We start from the raw sequence: 20089 nt of genomic DNA, 5'->3' as shown, positions 1-20089 counted from the left end.
CGCCCCACACCCAGCCGAGCTTCCAGAAGTCGGAGATCCCGATCGATCATGCCCGGCTTCCTAACGCTCCACCACGGCCCCTGCTGGAGTGCCCATCGCATCCTCCGGGTGGAAGGTGCCACCGGCAAAGCGGTGCCGAGAATGGAGCCACACTTAACCCCCGCAGTTCTGTGTAAAACAGGATGACTTTGAGATGGTCAGAAGGCCAGCTCCATTGAGGGTGCTTGGCCTGTGCCAGCAGTGTCCACGCTCGCAAGCTGCTGCGTGGCGGCCACCAACATGCCTGTTGTTCTGAAGTGGGCGAGGAACCGCACTGGCTTCTGCTGCTGAGCCATGGCAAACCGTGCTCTTGGTGAAGCCTCCGCCTGCCTGTCTGTCCCCCAGCCTCCCTGGACAAGGGGTGCTCAGGGCGGTCAGATAGTCTGCGGGGCTCTCCCAGTGCGGAAGTTGTCGGTGGAGAAACTCGCCTCCAGTGAGAGTCGGGCCTGGGCCATGCTCCGTCCTGGCGATGCGGACGGCCTGGCCATGCAATGCCACCCGAGTGTCCGCCTGCCCCTTGGAGCAAAGCTCCTCCTCCTTCACAGGGAATACAAGGCCTGTGCACTGGGAAGAAGCCCCAGTGGGCAGTGAGGCCAACGCTTGGACCCAGTGGTGTTAGAAGCTGACACCACCCAAGAAAATGACGCATCAATTTGGGGACTGCCTGTTCTAGGTCTAGGTAGGCCACACGTTGGAGATTTTCAACCAAAGCAAGAATCAGGGCCACCATTTACAAAGCCAGGCAGGCTGCAGGCCCAGAGGTTCCAACACAGCTGGCCCGGTAAGCACCAGGCATCTGGAGGCCGCCATACTGTTTTGGGCCCTGATCTCTTCTCAAAGGCCAGGAGCTTCCAGAGGTCTCCTGAGAGGCTGGAAGTACCCGTTTGAAAAGGCTGGCCTTGCTGTCTTGGCGCTGGCTCACCGGTGTGGGTTGGGGGGGCAGGCATGTGGGGAGGGGACGGCTCGGCTATCACAGGGTCGGTGACAGGCTACATTCGAGGGCCATGCATGGTTCCTTGCAGCTTGGCCAGATCGCACTTCCTGACACATTTGTTCTCAGAGTGTCTCCTGCTCAGTCTCCATGGGAACGTCCTCTTCTCGTGGAGCCACATTCTGAATTCCCACACAGGCACGGGAGGCACCTCACAGTTCTGGCCTCAAACCACCTTTCCAGGCTTAGAATCAATGACAAACCCAAACAGGGCATCCCTGCTGGATTGCAAGCTCCTCAAGGGGCAGGGATTTTGTCTTGTCCACCACCATGACCTAGAACGTGACTGAGATCCCCAGGATCAGGGACCTAGGATGGGGTCAGACTCAGGGTAGGTGCACACGATCCCCTCATCTCCCCGCTCTTTTCAGACCGTCCCCTTCCTCACCGCCCTCCCACCCATGTTTTCCCTCAGGCCATTTCTCTGTGGACTTTTTCAGTGTGCTTCAGCCCTGCCATCTGTCACCTCTGAGCACTCTGGCCCCAACTCGATTCCCACTGTCCTCAGCTCTGGGCTACAGCACTGTGACTTCTGCGAGGCCAGGACTGGGCTTTGTGCGGCTCTTCCTCCAGGCCAAACACAGCCCTGCCTGAAGCCGCCGGCACCCCTTCAGGTCCACGGGGGGCCTCCACGCTCAGCACCAGCATAGGACCGGCATAGGACTGATGTTCCTGCCCGCAGAGCCCTGTGGGGTTCTCCCAGCACACTGACCTGAGCGTACAGCTGCTTGTTCCACGGAAGATGGCGCTCCTGTGCCCAGAAAAGAAGCGGGCTGTGCGGAGAGCCCACCCCTTCGAGGTGGCCCTCATCTCTGCCCTGAGTAGCAGCTGTATTCATGGAAGTATTTAAGAGCCTGGGCTCCAGAGCCAACCTATCTGGGTTTGAAATCCAGCCTACCATTTCCTGGGGTGAGTTACTTAGCATGCCTCAGTATTTTCATCTGTAAAATGGGGACATTAATAGTCCCTATTTCATAGAGTTGAGGTAAGGATTTTAAAAGTTAATGCATATCAAGTGCTTAGAAATATAGGGTAGATAGTATTTGCTCAAGTTATGGTTTATAATTTTTATAGTAACTTGTTATTAACAGTGCCGTCCACAGGGAAGAGCCCAGAACTGCAGACAGTCCTCCGGGCTCTGATGACAGGACCGTGGCCTGGGTTTGGCGTCTTTAATTCTCGACATGCCCTTGACCACTCAATAATAATTGATCAGTTCCTTTCTTCCCTGTGCTTCCCATTTCCTTGGGAAACTGAGACACAGAGAGGTTGTGGAGGTAGGTCATACGTGGAGGGAGCGGCGGAGCCTGGATCAAACCCAGGCAAGAATGAGCGGCTTTGCTCACGTCACAGCCCCAGCCTCGCACAGAGTCGGGCACCCAGTGGCCATGGGGGAGCCAGCGGCCTTTGTCCCCAGGGCTTACCCTGCATCTGCCCTGAGTCAAAGTGGTGGAATTGTAGAGTCCTACGTGCACCTTGAAGACCAGTAGTCTGGCCTTCCGTCTCACCCATGGGAACGGGCCCAACGAGGCTAACTAAGGTCAGGACCACACGCCCAAGGCGGGCAGGTCCCAATCCGAGGAGTCTCTCTTGACCAGGCGCTGTCTTGCTGGAGTTCGAATGTCTTTGCTGGATGGAAAAACCAGAAGCACGAAATGGTCTTTCCAGAGGAATGGTAAGTTCTCCAAAGCTGAGGATTTGGGCTTTTTTGTTGCTGGTGCCAGCTCTCAGGTCCTGGTGCAGGGCGCCACTCACGGGGGCCACTCAGTAGATGCTTCCCGAGTGTCCTGTTGCATCTTCTCCGAGCAGAGCGTCCACTGAGTGTGTGTCAATCCCGAGAATGGTGGCGGGTGTTTTCCCACATGTGATCTCCACCATATTCCTGAGCTCTCATTAGAATCTCTGTTGTAGAGGGAACATGGAGAGGCAGTGAAGCCAGCCTGGCGCACCCCTGGAAAGTGGAACGTGGAAAGTGGCCGTGGAGCCGCAGACCCACTGAGGAGTGACACAGAAGGGCTGGTGCCCAGGAGGGGGAGGCACCCAGGGACCAAGATAGGGTAGAGCGCTCTGAGAGGGAGGGCATCAGCCTCCCTCCAGCCCCCAAGCTGCCAAGCTTGTCACTATTACCCGCGCCTTGCCCAGAATGCTCGTCTCCCAGGTACCTGGCTGGCTCCCTCCCCACCTTCATGCCTTTGTGCAGATATGAGCCTCTCACCTGGGTTGTCCTGGTGATTGCATATATTTTTTAATCCTCACCTGAGGACATTTTTCATTGCTTTTAGAGAGGAAGGGAGAGAGACAGAGAAACATCAATGTGAGAGAGAAACATTGATTGGTTGCTTCTCATACATGCCTCTACTGGGGGATTAATTCTCTGACCTAGGTATGTGCCCTGCTCTGGAATTGAACCCCACAACCTTTTGGTGCTCAGTCCAGCGCTCCAATTGAGCCACATCAGCCAGCCAGGGCTCCTGATGGTCCTATTTTTAATTGCATTCTTGCCCACCCAATATTTGGTATTCTCCTTCCCAGATGTATTTCTCTCCCTAACACCCATTAGTTTACATTCTATTGTGGGGGTGTCAGACTCATTTTCACCGGGGGCCACATCAGCCTCACGGTTGCCTTCAAAGGGCCGAGTGTCATTTTCGGACTATATAAACGGAACTCCTCCTTAACCAGGGGCAAGGAGCTCAGTGCTGCCGCCTGGTGGAAACGAGGCGGAGGGCCAGATTTGGCCTCAGGCCTTGTGTTTGCCACCTGTGCTCTATTGTATAATTTACTTATTATGTTTCTAATTCACTAACTTATGTTTCTAATTAGTAGGCATAATTCAATTATGTTTGCTAATTTACTTATTATGTTTCTCGTCTGTCTCCCCGCCATCACCGTGAGAACACAAACCCGGTGAAGGTGGGGATTTGTTTCCTGCTTTGCCCTCGATGCCTAGAACTGTGCCTTTCACACAACAGGTGTTTGGGTGTCTCGATGGATGGATGATGGTTGATGTTAATGAGGTGACTTTTGCAAAACATCTAAGGGGGGTACCTGCCAGGAGTACTAACCACGTGATTAGGGTTTACCTCCTTACCTCCAGGGAGGGAGGAGGGGCTGGGGGTTGAACCAGTGGCCAGTGGCCAATGAGTTCATCAACCACGCCTGTGTCATACAGCATCTCTCAAGCGTCAGAAGGACGGGGTTCAGAGAGCTTCCGTGTTGGGGACCCAGAACGCTGGCATGCGCAGCCCGCCAGGCCCCCAGCTGCACGAGGGCCAAGCCCCTTTGTTCAGGACCGCACGCCCCGCCCCGATTTTGCATCTCTTGTTCTGGCTACTGATTGGTATCCTTTAATACCCTTTGTAACCAATCAGTAACGTGGTGAGTGAGTGGTTTTCCTGAGTTCTGTGCGCCACTTCGGCAAATCAGTTAAACGGAAGGAGGAGCGTGCGGAACCTCTGGTTTGCAGTCAGCGGGTCAGGAGCACAGGTGAAAATCCTGATGGTGATGGTGTCTGAAGTGGGCGTGGTCTCGTGGGGTGGAGTCCGGAACCTGGGGGTTTCTGGGCAGATAGTGCCTGCGCTGAACTGGAGTCTCAGTCGCCTTGTTGGTGTGGGGAATCCTACACACGCACGTGCGCGTTCACATGCAACCCCGCACAGCACGCACACAAACGCACACGTTGGGACTGAGTGCACGGACCCAGAGGACTAGGCTCCCCGGGCTGTCAGCTGTTGCTAACATCACAGGAATGGTCTGCAGGGAAAACACACTCACTCCTCTCTCTCTGTGGCGTCATTCGGTGACGAGGAAGAGGCTCTTCATCCCAGTGATGTGAGTGGTAAACCAAACTTTGGCCAGCGTGCCTCCATTGACTAGGTGTTGCCCAACAAAGCCAAGGGTCGCTGGTTCGATTCCTGGTCTGGGCACGGGCCTGAGTTATAGGTTTGGTCCCCAGTTGGAGTGTGTGCAGAGGCAATGGGTGGATGTTTCTCCCTCCTCCTCCTCTCTCTAGAACCAATAAAAAATTTTTTTAAAGAAGTAGATGAACACCAGCAGACTCTAAGTTGGTATCTATCTATCTATCTATCTATCTATCTATCTATCTATCATTTTCCATCCTCACCTGAGGACATTTTTTCATTGCTTTTAGAGAAAGGAGAGAGGAAGGAAGAGAGAGAAGCATTGATTGTTTGCCTTCTGTGTGCACCTGACCAGGGATCGAACCTGCAGCCTTTCAGTTACGGGACAACACTCCAATCAAGTCACACCAGCGAGGGAAAGCTGGTCCTCTTTAAAAAGGCAAAATTTCTTTAAGATTTAAAAAAAAATTTTTAGGAAGGGAGAAAGAGGGAGAGAAACATTGATGCATGGTTGCCTCTTGAGAGCCCTCTACTGGGGACCTGCCCCAAAACCCAGGCACATGCCCTAACCAGGAATCGAACTGGCAACCTTTTGGTTCCCAGGCCAGCACTTAATCCACTGAGCCACACCAACCAGGATACAAATTCTTTAATTTTAATGTAAATATTTATTATGTATTCTTCCCATTTTATAAAAATAGTAATCCATGTAGTAGAAAACTTGAAAAGTACAGAAAGGCAGAAGGAAGAAAAGTAACCCAAATTCCAAGTAAAGAGCATCACTTTCTCTCAGGGACACGCCTTCTCAAATCGCTGCCTTTTCCTGGCACTGGGCACCGGGCACACAGACTGGGTCTAGGCTTGGGTGGCAGACTCCATGACACAGACTCCATGCAGTGTGACTGCCACGACAGGGGGGTGGGGACCAGGAGCAAAGGGGAGTGGAAGGGGGACAGAGCATCGTGTATTATAAAATAAAGGGGGGGTTCCCATTTACTTATAATTGTACTGTGTAATTATATACAATTTGGAAAATACACATATTCTAACTGTATCTCAGCCCCAGTTGAAATTTACACAAATATTTAGAATGGAATATTCTAAATGAGATTCTTGGAATCTAACCCTATCTGTCCACACAGAGAATCTGACCTCTTGCAAATCTGGCCTGGTGCCCGGCACTCCTGGGGCCCCCGGGGGTTATAGCAAACGGCCTCAGGTCTCCTGGCCTCCTGGCTTGGGGCCTCGTAACAAGCAGAAGTGATCCCACCTTGGGTTTGCATAGCTGAAGGCTGTCAGTCTGCTTCTGCCAAACCAGGGTTTGTGGAGGCAGCCTCACCCACGAGGGTGAGAGGGAAAGGAGGCAGTGGCTTCTGCAGCAGAGCTGGGGTCCCAGGGCAGGTTCCCAGCTCCCTCGGGGCTGAGCGAGGCGGTCCCCCGACCTGTTGGGCTGGCAGCCTGGGGTGCTGCCCAGGACTGATGTGGTCAGTGACGCTATGCTTGTGCTTTGAAGAACTGAATGAATGACCAGTGAGGTGACTGGCAAGGACACAAGCCCAGAATGAATGTCCACAGAGCAGAAATGGCAGACACCAGCTTCTCTCACCATGCAGGGCGCCCCCCCACCCCACGCCGCAGCCCCCCACCTCAGGTGTAAGGGCACCCATTGGGCGTTCCCACAGTGCCCTGTCTTCCTCATACCATCTACCCCTCCTCCTCATTAGTGGCTTCTCTGGGGTCTGTCCCAAGAACCACTGGCACAGAGGCCGTCCTTTCTCAGGTCTTCTGTGCCCCACCCACACCCTGTCTAAGCTTAGGCTGCAAGACGGGCAAGGAAGAGGCAGGCCAGATCCTTTCAAATAGGAGCTCTCGTGTGTCTCACACTTCACCCCCGAACCTGCCCCGGGGATTCTGAAGCTAGCAAGTGGACCCCCGGGGTGAAAGAGTGTCGATGAGAAAAGGAAGAAAGCACTCACGGCCTAAAGCAGCGGCTCCCAGACTCACCACGCAGCGGAAGTACTAGGAGATGCTTTAAAACTTCCAAAGTCCAGGCCCTACTGCAGAGTCGGGTCCCAGTCCTGGCGCAGGGCCCGCCCACTCATCAGCGTGTTCTGAAGCTTCCCAGATGGTTTCCACATGCAGGCCAGGTGGAGTCCGCTTCCTTAGTCCTTGGCCCCGCCACCAGCCTCAATTAAAGTCTGTCTGATGAATAGACGAATGAATGAATCTGTGAGCCTCAGTCTTCTGTGTGCCTTTCTGGCATCTCAGGCAGTGGCCTTGGTCCTTGCTACCCAGTCCCATTCCACCCTCTCTGTAGGTTTAAAGAGGAATTTTGACATTCTGCTTCATTTTCCTGATGGTAGTTTTCATTTCATTTTTTTTACAAACAGTTGTGGTTAATGTCTCTGAATAAGAGAGTCTAGAAGTATGAACTCATTTTCAAACAAAAGCCCTTTCCTAACTCATTTGAAGTTATCACCTTGATCATGAAGTTCAGCACACATCTGGGCACACTTAGATGCCGGGGGCACGCCCCCACCCCCCCACCCCCGGCCAGGAGGGTGTGCTTTCCGTCAAAGTCAGACAGCAAATACCCAACCAACACACCATGATTTCAGAAATGTCTGCTCAGTGCTTGGGGAGGATGCTGGAAAGAACACAGGGACCAAACCGAAGTGAGGGGTGTGGGAAGGCCCTCCCTGAAAAAGGGCAGTTGTGAGTACATACGTGTCTGCATGCCTGCCTGTTTAGCAACCCCCTCGTCCCTGCAACCCCAGCAGCCTTGCCTTCCTTCCTACCTCCTGGTTCTGTTCCTACATCCTACCTCCAGGCTCCTGTTCTGCCTCAGACTGATCTGCCTGTAGCGCCTGGACAGCTGGCTCAGCTCCTGCTCCAGCTCCTCGGCCTGTGTCCGCAGGTCTGCGGCCACCTCTGTCTGCGCCCCCTCCCTCAGGTGCTGCCAGTCCCGCAGGACGTTCTTCACATCCTGCACGAGTAGGAAGGCAGCCCCAGCTGCGCTCAGCACCCGCGCACCACGGGTCATGGCTAGCATGGAGCCCTGGCCCACGGCTCTCTGCACCCCTGTTGCCCTCAAGAAGGGCACCCGGCGTGTGGCCACAAAATTCCTGACCCTCTCCATGAAGCCAGGGCTGGCTCGGGCCATCCAGTAGGCGCGAAGTTCCCTGACGCTCTCAAGGATTTTATAACACCTCTGAACACCCTCCGCTGTGGTTTCGACTGGAGAAAAACTCACTCCTCCACCAGCTTTGGGATCTGGTGTTGTGGGAAAAGCCACCAGTCTGCTGGCTCTAACTCTTGCTGAGGAGTTGCTCCTATCTTCTAAGACATTTGTCACAGTGTTGGTGACAAAAGCTGCTGCCCCCAGGCCTTCCCCAGCTACTGAGAGTAACAGACTGCCTCCTGCTGTCACAGGTGACAGGGCCACACCCAGAATGGTCATGGCCGCGGATACAACACCTGCAGAGCTGGCTACCAGGTTGGTCTGGGTGAGCATGTTATGGGCCGAGTCAGCTTCGTCTGCGATGGTTCTCAGTTCTCTGATAGTCTTTTCCATCTCGTGCTTCCGCCGGTGGAAAGCCACAAGAAACATTCTTTCCTCCTGTGACAGATGTCCCCATGGCCCGTCCCCTTCCTCGCGGCGCATCAGCTCTTGTCCCAGGATATAGTGCAGCACGCTGGCTTCGTCGCTGTGGAAAGGCCACATCACACGGTTATTTTCCCAGATCTGGGACAGGCTCCCCAAGGGGGCTAAAGAATCCTCGGCCACCCGCGCCCTCAAACACGTTCAGGGAGCAGGGCCCGGGAATGTGGGGACAGCATTCTCCCAGCCAGACCCCCGGGGGGCCGAGTGTTCCGGAAGAGCTCGGTTCGTGCCAGTCCCCCGCAGGTCGAGACTGGCTTGTCGGGTGGCTACTCATGTGATGAATGAAACAACTGAAAACATTGCTGACTTGTCGCCAAACCTTTGTTTTTGATTTATTTTTTACTATGTTTTTCCCATTACCGTTTACCCCCCTTCTGCTCTCTTCCTCTTCCACCCCCACCCCCACCCAAGCAACCACACCGCGCTGTCCGGCCCATGAGTCCTTCTGCTTTGACACCCAACCTCTTCTCGGTAAACACACCTGCGTGTGCACATACGTGACGTGAACGTCTGCAACGGCGAGAGCACTTCCGTCCGGGAAGTGGCGTGCTGGGAGCCTAGAGAGTCCACGTCTCCATTTTCAGACAAACGTCTAAAGGGGACCCCCCCGCCCCCGGTGTGGCGGTTGGTTCCAGGGAGGGGAGCCGTGGACAAGCTTTGGGGGACGTTACTTTCTGCCGTTCATCCTTTTGTTCCTTTTAAGTTTTGTATCTTGTGCATGTACTAGACTTGCTCCAAAAAAGTTAGTAACATAACCAATGCTTCTAAAAGGAAAGGCGGGGGCCTCAGTGAGTCAGCCAACTACCATCCCCCCCACGGGGAGGGCACCCTGTTTTCTCAACGCTCCACCGCCGCTGCTGCGGCTTTGGGGACCGCAGGGGGTTTCGAACAGGGGCGGCTGCCCTCGGAAACCGCAGATTCCACTCTGTTCACGTGGTAACAGGCCAGTAGGAGAAGCGCCTTGTCTTTTAAGAAAAAGTGACGACGACGAAGAAAAAATGTACAGCTGAGGAAATTCTCTCCGTTGAACTGAAATTTCTCCTGTCTTTCGGGAGAGAAGGCCACCGTTATTAGTTTTCCTGTGGAACGAGTTTGGTCCTGCTCCTGGGACACCCGGGCCTTTGTTTGATGACCACTGTTCTAAGTAAATTGCCTGGAAAAGTCTGGGGCTCCCACAGTGGACACGGCACTGGACTGTGCAGGCTGCTGCTATCGACTTCCTGTGACACGTGAGAGTCTGACTGGAGTGACAGGACCCTCGGGCTCATTCCCATCCCTCTTCGAACCCAGCATCTGCCATGGGCGGTGCCTGCCGCTTAAGGCTATGGGAGGGCGTGTCTGTGGGATGGAGAGCTCGTAGGACCACCCTCCTGAGACCGAGCTGAAACACTGATCTCGCCACAGAACAGAGCAGACCTGCACGGGGCGCAGCTGTCTAGCCAGAGAGCGGCCTGCCCTGGGTCCACCTCCCAGGCGCAGTTACCACAGGTCAGCTGTTTCGCAGGCAGTGAGGGTTCCTTCTTCACTGCGCCCCAGAGTGGGGATTCCTGTTGGTGCTGCGTTGGTGCCAGCAACCATTGGTTGACAGCCTAGGACTCCAGCCTTGCAGAATCCACTAGTCTTCCATGTCTCCTTCCTGAGAAAGGAAGCACCATTTCTCTGCCTTCACGGAGGAGGGAAGAGAAATGTGTGCACAGGCTCACTGGAAGCGACCTGGCTTGGTCCAAGTCGGTTCGTCAGCCAGCGGCAGAAGGGAAGGATGTTGCTCTGGGTTGTCCCGGGGTTAACGGGGAGCTATGCGGAGGGATCTAAAGAGTGGGAGAGGGACGGGTAACAGTGGAGGGAGGCTGGGCTAACGACGTGGCTGCGTAGAATGGCTTGTTTCTGTCCTGAAAGGGCAGGAAACTGTTTTGCATCACTGAAGCAGGTTTTATCATTTAAGAGCTTGGGCTAGCACTGCATCTCATTCTACAGAAACTTCTAGACACTTCAGCAGGAGTAAGTACAACCTATGTCAGGCAGCAGAATCTGTTCCGAGAAGAATGCTTTAGCTGAGCTCTCCTGGAGAGCCAGGGTGGCGGGTGAAGGCTGTGGCCAGGCGAGTCCCAGCATTTGGGTCTCAAGAGCGAGGGCGGAGAAAGGCCGGGGAAGAAGTGCTCCTGGCCTGAGCGAAATGGAGCGAATTCTGCTGCTAAGAATCCGGCAGGCAGCGGGCTGGGTGTCTGGGCACCTTTGAATGTGCGTACTGAAGGTTTTTAATTTACTTTGCCAAGATGTGTAGCAAATAAAATAATAAATCCCTCTTTTATTTTCCTTTGCACATCGCCAGTTGCCACTGGAAGGAAATGAGGCAGCAGGACTGACTCCGGCCAACTCCGTGGGAACACGTAGGTCCCCTGCTATGCAGACAGTGCCGGCACGTGACTCGGCTGGAATGTCGACCTTCAGATTTTCTTCCCGAATTCCAACTCTGAGCGCCAGGTCTGTCCCAGGCGCCCGTTCTAGATGCTGGCCTTAGGGCGATGAGCATATCTGCCCAAATCCCTGCGCTCACAGGACTCTCACCCTGCCGACTCCCCCCAGACACCCCTTCTCCGGATTACCTTTCCGCACCGAGTCCCTGCATCACCGCGTCCAGAGTCTGCGGGTTCCCGAGGAGCCAGTGTATGTCCTCTGTAGTCAGCTTGGCCAGACGCTGAATGATGCTCTGGTGAAGGTCGTCTAATCATAATATTTGGGAATAAAACAGGCGAGGTTGGGATACATGAAAAATCACAATGTTTCAAAAATTGCACATTTCTGCCTAATGGTTTTAATCCAACAAACTGATCGATCATACCCAGTGCTAACTCTGCTGTAGCCACACTGGCCGTCTCTTAGGTTTCTGAGAGCAAAGCAGATTGGTGAAGGGCTTCAGGAATTTAGATGTTACACATTTAGTCACAAGAATCTTCGGGTAACCGTCCAGTAACCCCACGACAGACACAAAGGTGATCGGGGCCCCCTCACTGCTAATATAGTAAGCTCGAAAGCAAGTGAGTGCTCATTCTGTCCACCTATAATTCCCATTTGTCTGGCTCTGCTCAAGCCTTCCTGGAGATGAGGAGTCCCTTGGTCGGGTGTTTGCTCAGCCAGGTAGGTGACAGGTAGTGGAATATGCCGCCACAAAGATGTCACTTTGATATGTTGATCCCTTGCGCCTGTACGCGCTCGAAAAACAGGGATGCGTGGAGGCCCTCTGAACAAACTGCCTTCATCTGCCCACAGACGCCTGGGCCCCCGAAAGGAACTCGGTTGCTGCAGGGCCCCTTCCCGGAGTTTCATCAAGCAGGGAAGACTGGCTCTTGTCACAGGAGAGGAGACTAGAAGCTGACATCACACCCAGGCTGACTCTGTCACAAGTTATCATACCTCCCCCTCTATTCCAAGGATCCACTCTTACTTCCTAAAAAAATAAAAATATTTACTCCCCCCAAGAGGCCCACTACATCCCCTCCCCTTCTTCTATGAAACGGTGTTTAAGGCCGAATTCTAAGCCAGCTCGGGCAATAACATGTTTCTCCCCGGATCTCTCCCAGTTGTACGCGAGGAGTGTGGGTTGATGAACTTTCCTTTCTCTCTGGTCCATCTGTCTTCTATTGCAGGGGCCTCAGATAAGAACTCAGAAGGGTAGAGGGAGAGTCATGTTTTCTCACCTACACAGATAACGCTGCGCAGCTACCCGCGCTTAGAGACTCTCTCGTTGCTCAAAAATTACTTTAAACGTATTTTCAATACAATTCGACAAAATCACCCCAGCACTGTTGATTTTATTCCTTTACTTCAATTTACTTGACAAACGCATACTCTCTTCCTCGTGGCTTTTATAACATACTATACCTGTGTCTGTTGTTTTTAAAATGTAATACTATGGGACAGGTCTTTTCCATATTGCTACGCAGTCATCATAGGATTGTTTCTGATGACCCCTGTGTTCCCTCAAGAGGGGACCTGCCTTCACATTTGCAGAAACGCTGCCTTCCTGTGACACACGGGGGTCTTCACGTCTGTGTCCCCCATGTGGGTCCTTCCTGTAACAGACTGACCCTGTCCTGGCTGCTCTTGGTTCTGCAGGCAAGTCCTGGGGAGCTGCTCATGTTCCTAGCTGTGCCAGGAGGAGCACGTTCTTTGTCATCCCAGTATGGACAAGCATGGGCCTCGGGACACATCCTGGTCAAATGCAAGGTCTGTTCCTGTCTGGCCATATGATGTGGGACTCCATGTTTCCTTTTCCTTTTATTTTTTAAAAGATTTTATTTATTTATCTTTAGAGGGGAAGGGAAGGAGAGAGGGAGAGAAATATCGATGTATGGTTGCCTCTCGCGAGTCCCCTGCTGGGAAGTGGCCCGCAACCCAGGCATGTGCCCTGACTGGGAATCGAACCACAGTTGTCTGGTTCGCAGGCCTGTGCTCAATCCACTGAGCTACACCAGCCAGGCCTCCTTTTCCTTTTAAGTAAGATTTGTTTCTTCTCCATAGTTCATGCTAACGTTACCTCCTGTTATTTTTTAATATTGTGTTCTCCAGTTTGTTGCTTACTCTATAGAAATAGTATTCACTTTTAATGCTCCTCTGTGCTTCACTGAATTTTTGCTAATTGCTATAGTGATTGAATGAATAACTCATAAATACATAATGCTCGTTTTCCTCCCTAGTTTTTCCATGCTTATTTCTCTTATTTGGGCTCTGTGCCTTACTGGGTTTACTCGAATGCTTGAATTACTTAATTTTATGAAATTGACTCCAGTATCTCACTGCTGGCATTGGGTGTACACAAACCACTCTTTCTCATGAGGCAGTATGTTTTATTCCTATATTGACATATTTTTATTAGGATCAGGGACTGAATTTTCAGACTTTAATGAGATTATCATCATTTTCCTTTTCTTTTATTTATCCCACGGGCATAGAGTATCACGTTCATAAATTTCCATGAACTGAATTATCCTTATATTCCATGAAAGCCACACTTGACCGTATCAGTATGTTACAGATCTCTGTGCTCTAGTATTGTATTTAGTATGTTCATCTTAGAGTCATAAGGGATACTGAGCTATAGTTTTATTTCCTTATAATCAAGATTTATTATTAGTGTTATATTTGCTTCACTGAATATAGGTAATAACACATTTGTTTCTGGAACAACTAATATGACATAAAAAAGGCTTGTTTTCTGAAAGTTGAAAAGGACTTGCAGATTTGTTTGTTTGCTGCATCTCCATGAAACGCTTTCTCATCTGCCTGGAGCCTGGCGACGCGTTAGACCCAAAGCTCGGAGTTCACGATACTCAGTTTCTTATGCCTACAATCACGGCTGGCCGCCTCCCCTGCCCTGGCTTGGAGGAGGTCTCCGGGAGATGACTCTGTTCTGGGGGCAGGAAGCGGGGGCGGGGAGTGAGCGGGGTCAAAGCTCCGGAAAGCCGAGTGAAATCGGCCGGTGGGGTGGGGGGCGGCCCGTCCCACGTGTGCTGGGCCAGGGTCTCCCTGACGGGGCCACGGTTTCCTTCCAGTTTTAGTAAAGGCTCTCTGAGCCTTTGTGATACTTATACCTAGGATTACAGGGAAAACAGAACCCTAGCTTGTGTTTCATCACTTTCTGGCTAGTTTCACAAATCATCACGTTTCATATCTCATCACATTTCCATAGTTAAAAGTGTATCTTCTGCTGGGAAAGCGCAGAACACCCCACTATCTGGAAGAAGGGATAACCTTCCTTCTGGCCTCTTCTCGCCTGGCTCCTCCCACAGACAGCATCCTCCTTCTGTGATTGGTCAAGATTCCCTGCCACAGGGGGGCAGCACTTCTGGCACAGGCTGGACCTCCTCTGTCCCATCTTGTCCACCATGCCACCGCCCCCCCCCCCGCCCCCGCATCTCTCNCCCCTCCCCCCCCCCCCCCCCGCCCCGTCCCCGCATCTCTCACTTGGGCCCTGTCAGTTCATCATCAGGCCAGTCTCCTGAGCTGTGGGTTTGAGTTTAGAGGGAGGAAGAGGCTCTGGATTAAACACATAAACTGCCCTGTCTCTGTCAAGGACACTGAGTGAGGAGGTTTGGCAGGACCAAAACCAAGTTCAGGGAGTTCTGGGGGCCTCACTGCACAAACAGATGATGGCCTCCAAACTGGCCGCAAAAGCCACTGAGAGTCACAGGGGCCAGAAGGGGTGATGCAAACGCTGTATCTAACATGGAGAGGTGTCGATCCGAGGCTCCTAAAATATGGTCTCTGTAACTAAGGGAGCCCCACCTTACGCCTGTGATTGTAGAGGCCGTGTGAGCAGGGTCTCATGAGAAACAGGGGCGTGATGGGACCTAGCCCCTCACCCTCACTGCAATAATGGGGGTCACCCACATACGGGGTCTCGAGTCACTTCCCAATCTCCAGCATCTCCTGTTATAAGCCAAGACGGTGAACGGGGATCAAAAGAACCGGGATGAGGAAAGGGGAGGGTCACCTGAGCAGTTTCCAGTTGCTGCCATGGCCATGGTGCCTCTCAGAGCCCCTTGGTGCTTCTCTCTGTACGGGCGACGATGGGTGCTGGGCCGGAAGGGGTGGAGCTTCGCCTGCTCGAGAAGAGAAGACCCCACAGTCATCCAGAGAGCAGTGTCTTCCTAGAGAGCTGAGATCTAGGGACTCCGACCCGGGAATTCATGAAGCGGTCGAGTCCATAGAAGGCGGCCAGCGCGGGGGGACAGGGAGCTGACAAGGGAACCCTGGGGAATGCCGGATATTGGTATCAGGGAATAGGGAACGAGGGACAAGGAGTGAAAGGAAGCCTGTGAAGACCACCAGAGGGGGCTGTCCAAGAGGCAGCAGAGGTGGAGGGAGGAACCCAAAGTCCACTTCTCCTGATGTCACGTCTCATTCCTGGCCGCAGGGGCACGCGGTGACACCAGATCGCTTTGTATGAACTCTCGGGGTGACGACGAACAGAGCAAATGATCCGTTTCTCTTCTTTTGGCAATTACCAAAAGTAACACAAACTGATACAAGCACCTTCTACCAGAAACTAAAAAGAAATAAAAATAAAAAATGAAGTAGGACCTAGTTTAACAGGAGGCCAGGCGGAGTGGGAATGGGCCAGGCTTTGGGAGGAAAAGGGGCAAGAATGCCGACAACTGCCCTTTTCGGAAACAGTGGGCAATGACTACAGATTACAGCGGGCAAAGCCCCTCGTCCAGGGGAGGGGCTTTCACAAAGCGCAAACTAAAATCCCCCCTTTAAACTGGGGAGAATAAGCTGCTCAGGTCGGCGCCAGATCTGGATGGGTTCCAAGACGCAGGGACACAGGACTGAATGAGGAGCGTCTTGAGAGCAGCCGTATCTGTGGGCCGCAGTCTGTCCTCGAGACCAACAGGAGAAGGGACGCTGCAGGGTGAGCCATCTGCACGCTGACCCGTTCCTTTACCTGGGGAGAAATCCAGACTGACAGCCCAAGGGGAAGGCCCTGGATCCGAAAGAACGCTAGCCTAGAACGCAGCAGCCCGGGTTCCTCCTCATTTCATCGCCCACAAACAGCTGGCCCAGGCAGAAAGGTGGCCAACACAAGGCCCACTCAAAAAAAACGGTAACAACTGCAAACAAGCCAACCACCCCGCTGAAAAAAATGGGCGAAGGACTGGGTGGACATTTCTCCAAAGAAAGCGCAACATCACGCGCCATCGAGGGCGATAGACACGAAAACCAGTGGCTTGCCCCTCACACCCGTTAGGGTGGCTATTGACAGAACACAAAAAACACGGGAAGCACCGAGTGCTGGCCAGATCCTGGGGAACCCTTGTTCCCGGCTTGTGGGAAGGCAACAGGCTGCAGCCACTGCCGACAGGGGGCGGTTAACTAATAAAAACGAAAGTGAGCGTTCCCCTGTGGCCCTGCAGTTTCATTTCTGGCTACACACCCTCCGGGATCGAAAGTAGGGCCCAGATCGAATGCGTGCGCGCCTGTGTCATAGCGCGTTGCCCACAGCAGCTGAGTGTCCGTGAATGGGTGAGCAGCCAGACAAAATGGGGTCTGTACGTGCCACGGGGTACCATCCCGCCTTCGGAAGGAAGGACATTCTGAGAATGCTACCACACGGCCCGGGTGAACCTTGCAGACACTCTGGGAACTGTTATTTAAAAAGACGAGAGACGATAAATGCCACCTGAGGTGGCAGGCAGGCGGTTTTTTAGAGATAAAAAAAGAGAGAGAGAAGATCCGGTTGGTGGATCCACAGAGCTGATGCTGTTCGGGCTGAAAAGGCGCAGGGCCGGCTTTCCCCTTGGGGGTCAGCCGAGGAGCTACACTGCCTTCCTGGTCAGACACAGCATTGTCGGGGAGACAAAACTTACCCGAGTTTTGCTGGCACAGCCCCCCCAGGCAGGAGCAGCGCTGTCTCGGGCCTAGAAGGTTCTTTTAACATAACTAAGTGAGCCAAGACAGTCACAAGAGACACACAGAGTATGGTTTCATCCACATGAGGGGTGTGGAAAAGTCAAATTCACAGAGACAGAAAGGAGAAGGCTGGTCCCAGAGGCTGACGGGCCCAGGCGGTTAGTGTTGAATGGGTACAGAATCCGTTTGGGAAGATGGAAAGTTCTGGCGAACGTCGGCAGTCATGCTTGCCCCACAACACGAATGCGCCTAAAGCCACTGAACTGCACCCTCAGAAACAGTTCAAGTGGCCAGTTCTGGTTACGTATGCTGCCCGACAAAAACGAAGGCAGCGAAAAGGACCGAAGGAGCAGGGCAGGTGGAGAACACGCGCCTGAGCCACGCGGGCAACGAGCCCGGGGAAACTGGGAACACCAACCCCCAAGATGGCAGCGCCGAGAGCGGAAGCTACACCAACCCCCTCCCAGGACCAAACTGGAACGACAGCTGAGTTACGTAAAAACCATCCTGAGCCTGAAAAAACCACTGAACTTCAGCTGGAGAGAAGCCTGAAAGGCAGAAGCAGAAGAAACCGCTTCGCCACAACAAAAGTGATAGGCAGCCCCGAGGAGGGGCTGGGGGCCTGGTGGGGCTCCGAGGAGCAGCCACTGAAGTTCTGGAGGGTTATTTCCATGGTCTGGGGTGGGCGGGGTGGTACCCCCTGAAAAATGTGAGGTCTAAACCCCAAGCTGGACTCCCCAGTTTACAGCCCCAGAGCCGAGGAAAAGCAGCGGTTTCTGTCTCCCAGGAAGAGAGAGCTCCAGATGCGGAGGGCCTCTTAAAGGGCCAACGCACAAAATGCCATTTGCAGCCGCTTACCTGGGCTCCAGCAGAGAGAGGGCAGAGCAGACTAGAGCCACCCAAGGAGTGTCTGGGCTGGTGGCCCTGGAGAGAGTGCTGAATGATCAGGGCCCAGGGTCCCTGTGCTGAGTCATTGCCCACACTGCAGAAGCCATCTTTCTTCAGCAGAGCCCTCCCCTCCATGGGGCTTTGGCCTGGGAGGGAGCAATGGCCCCACCCCCAGGAGTCCCTCCGGCGCCAGAGGAGTGGGGCTGGAAACAATTTCACTGATGAGAACTAACAGAAAGCCCGCAGGCCATGAGGCTCCTGGATGCTTGGAGGCTTTAACTGACCCTCGCCCAGCTGGGTGCTGAGAAAGCCAGCCTTGGTCTGCAACCTGGTCCTCTCTGCTCACACAAGGGCCCACGGGCAGAGCCGGGAGCTGTGGGTCCCTGAGAGCTCCGAACTCATTGCCCAGGGCCACGCACAGGCCACGTCTGACTCCTGCAGCAGAATCTCTGGGGATTCACCTAACACATGGAAACAAACACAAAGAGGCAGTAATGGGGAGACAAGGGAATGGCCCCAGATGAAAGAACAAGAGAGCTCTCTGGAAGAAGAACTAGATGAAATGGAGGCAAGCAATTCATCGTGTATAGAGTTTGGAGTAATGATTATACACAACAGCTTGAAAAAAAGACGTAGAAAACGTAAACAGGGACCAGGCAGAAACAAGGAATGCAGTATCTGAAATAATACACGGGAAGGAGTACTAGTGAGTTTGATGAATCAGAGGATCAAATTAGCAAGTTGGAAGACAAGGTAGAAAAGACACCCAAGCAGAGCAGCACTAAGAAAGAATATTATTTTAAGCCCTGGCTGGTGTAGCTCAGTGGATTGAGCGCGGGCCTGCGAACCAGAGTATCGTAGTTCGATTCCCAGTCAGGGCACATGCCTGGGTTGCAGGCCAGTTCCTGGCAGGGGACTCGCGAGAGGCAGCCATATATTGATGTTTCTGTCCTTCTCTCCTTCCCTTCCTCTCTAAAGATAAATAAATTAGAAAAAAATTTTATAAAAAAAAAGAAAGAAAGAATATTATTTTAAAAAGTTAAAAGGAGAAAAGAAAATTGCGAGCACTCACTTGGCAATGAGTTCTTTTTAGTCAGGGAGGCAGTTTCCTGGAAAACGCAAGAAGGCTGAGCAGCTCCGCGGGTGCCAGGAGGACGTGACCGGACAACAGGGAGAATTTAACAGGCTCTGGGGAAGCGTAGGAAGGAAGAGGTGGGACCAATAAAGCCAGTGAGAAACAATGCTTACTGGAATTCACACAAGGGAAAAGAGACCCTATAAAAAACAAAAGTGAAACAAAGCGCTTGGCCTCTGTTTGCCTTGCTGGATGACCCCTGACCTACGTACGACATTAGTGCCACCCCCACGTGTTTAAGGGGCGCAGCTTCAGTTTTGCAGGACAGGAAAGTGCTGCAACGGACGTCGGGGACGGCTGCACAGGGGTGAACGGACTGTCAGTCCCTGGGCTGCAGGCTCAGACGTGGTGCGAATGGTGAATTTTACGTTATGTATATTTTACAGCAGTTTTTTAAAGAGAGAAGGAGAATTGCATTTACCCAATGTTAAAAACATTGTGTTATGCATGTGTAGGCTGTGGTCATTCAGCTGCCCCAAATTCTGTTCCTCTTTCTTAAACTATTATTTTGGCCTACCTTCTGGACCCACAGAGGGTACGACCCTGGGTCCTCAGGCCTGTCCACGGGTTCCAAGGCAGGCTTCCCTGTGCTCAGCCCATAGGCTGTCCCAGATCTGAGAATTCAGATACCCACATTGTGGCCTCTTCATCCAGATGAGAATGGTAGAGGTTACAAATCATACTTTTTTAAAGACAAGGAATGGAGTCAGAGTGTTGCTGAGCTGCTGCAGACCAACACTGTTGAAGGAACCTGCCCCCTGGGGTGGGGCCAGCAAAACTCCCAAAGTGGAGGGAGCTGCTGGTGACTTCCCCGGGGGGCCCAGTGGGCAGAAGCCACCTTTGGGGAAAGCGTCAGCTAGAAGGTTCCACGGAGTTTGGAGTTCACAAGGCACTCACCAGGAAATGGCCTCTGGGGGTGACGCCCCACACTGCTTCACCCCGGGGCTGAGCACCCTTAGGAAGAGGGAGCGAGTTCATATCGAACCTCTTCCTCCTGCAGTGTCAGGAGGAAGAGGTTTCTCCTCTTCCACCGAGGAAGCTCAACCTGGAGCCAGGAGCAAAGGAAAAGTCAGGAAGGCCCATCCAGCTCCAAGATCACACGC

At 53.0% G+C, this 20089-nt stretch overlaps 1 protein-coding gene across 5 annotated transcripts; it reads right to left on the bottom strand.

Annotated features, from left to right (window-relative positions):
- Window positions 1-5574: 5574 nt before the first annotated feature.
- Window positions 5575-19147, bottom strand: LOC119002323 (apolipoprotein L5-like). 5 transcript variants are annotated; one of them, XM_037068172.1, is made up of 5 exons: window positions 17822-18634; window positions 15045-15156; window positions 11158-11275; window positions 7708-8597; window positions 5575-7201 (listed from the first exon to the last, which is right to left on the bottom strand). In XM_037068172.1, coding segments are annotated over exons 1-5 (1287 nt in total). In that variant the 5' UTR covers window positions 17987-18634; the 3' UTR covers window positions 5575-7199. The 5 variants fall into 5 exon arrangements, with proteins under 5 accessions (XP_036924067.1, XP_036924068.1, XP_036924069.1 ...); XM_037068173.1 differs by lacking the exon at window positions 17822-18634 and adding an exon at window positions 18924-19147 and having other exon boundaries at window positions 5575-8597; XM_037068174.1 differs by lacking the exon at window positions 17822-18634 and adding an exon at window positions 18924-19147 and having other exon boundaries at window positions 5575-8597; window positions 15045-15153.
- Between the last annotated feature and the right edge of the window lie 942 nt (window positions 19148-20089).

The sequence above is a fragment of the Sturnira hondurensis genome, unplaced genomic scaffold, assembly GCF_014824575.4.
Source record: "Sturnira hondurensis isolate 20B ecotype Veracruz unplaced genomic scaffold, ASM1482457v3 Scaffold0017436, whole genome shotgun sequence".
Lineage (NCBI taxonomy): Eukaryota > Metazoa > Chordata > Mammalia > Chiroptera > Phyllostomidae > Sturnira > Sturnira hondurensis.
Note: the sequence above shows the minus strand (reverse complement) of the source record. Positions and strands in the feature narration are given on the sequence as shown.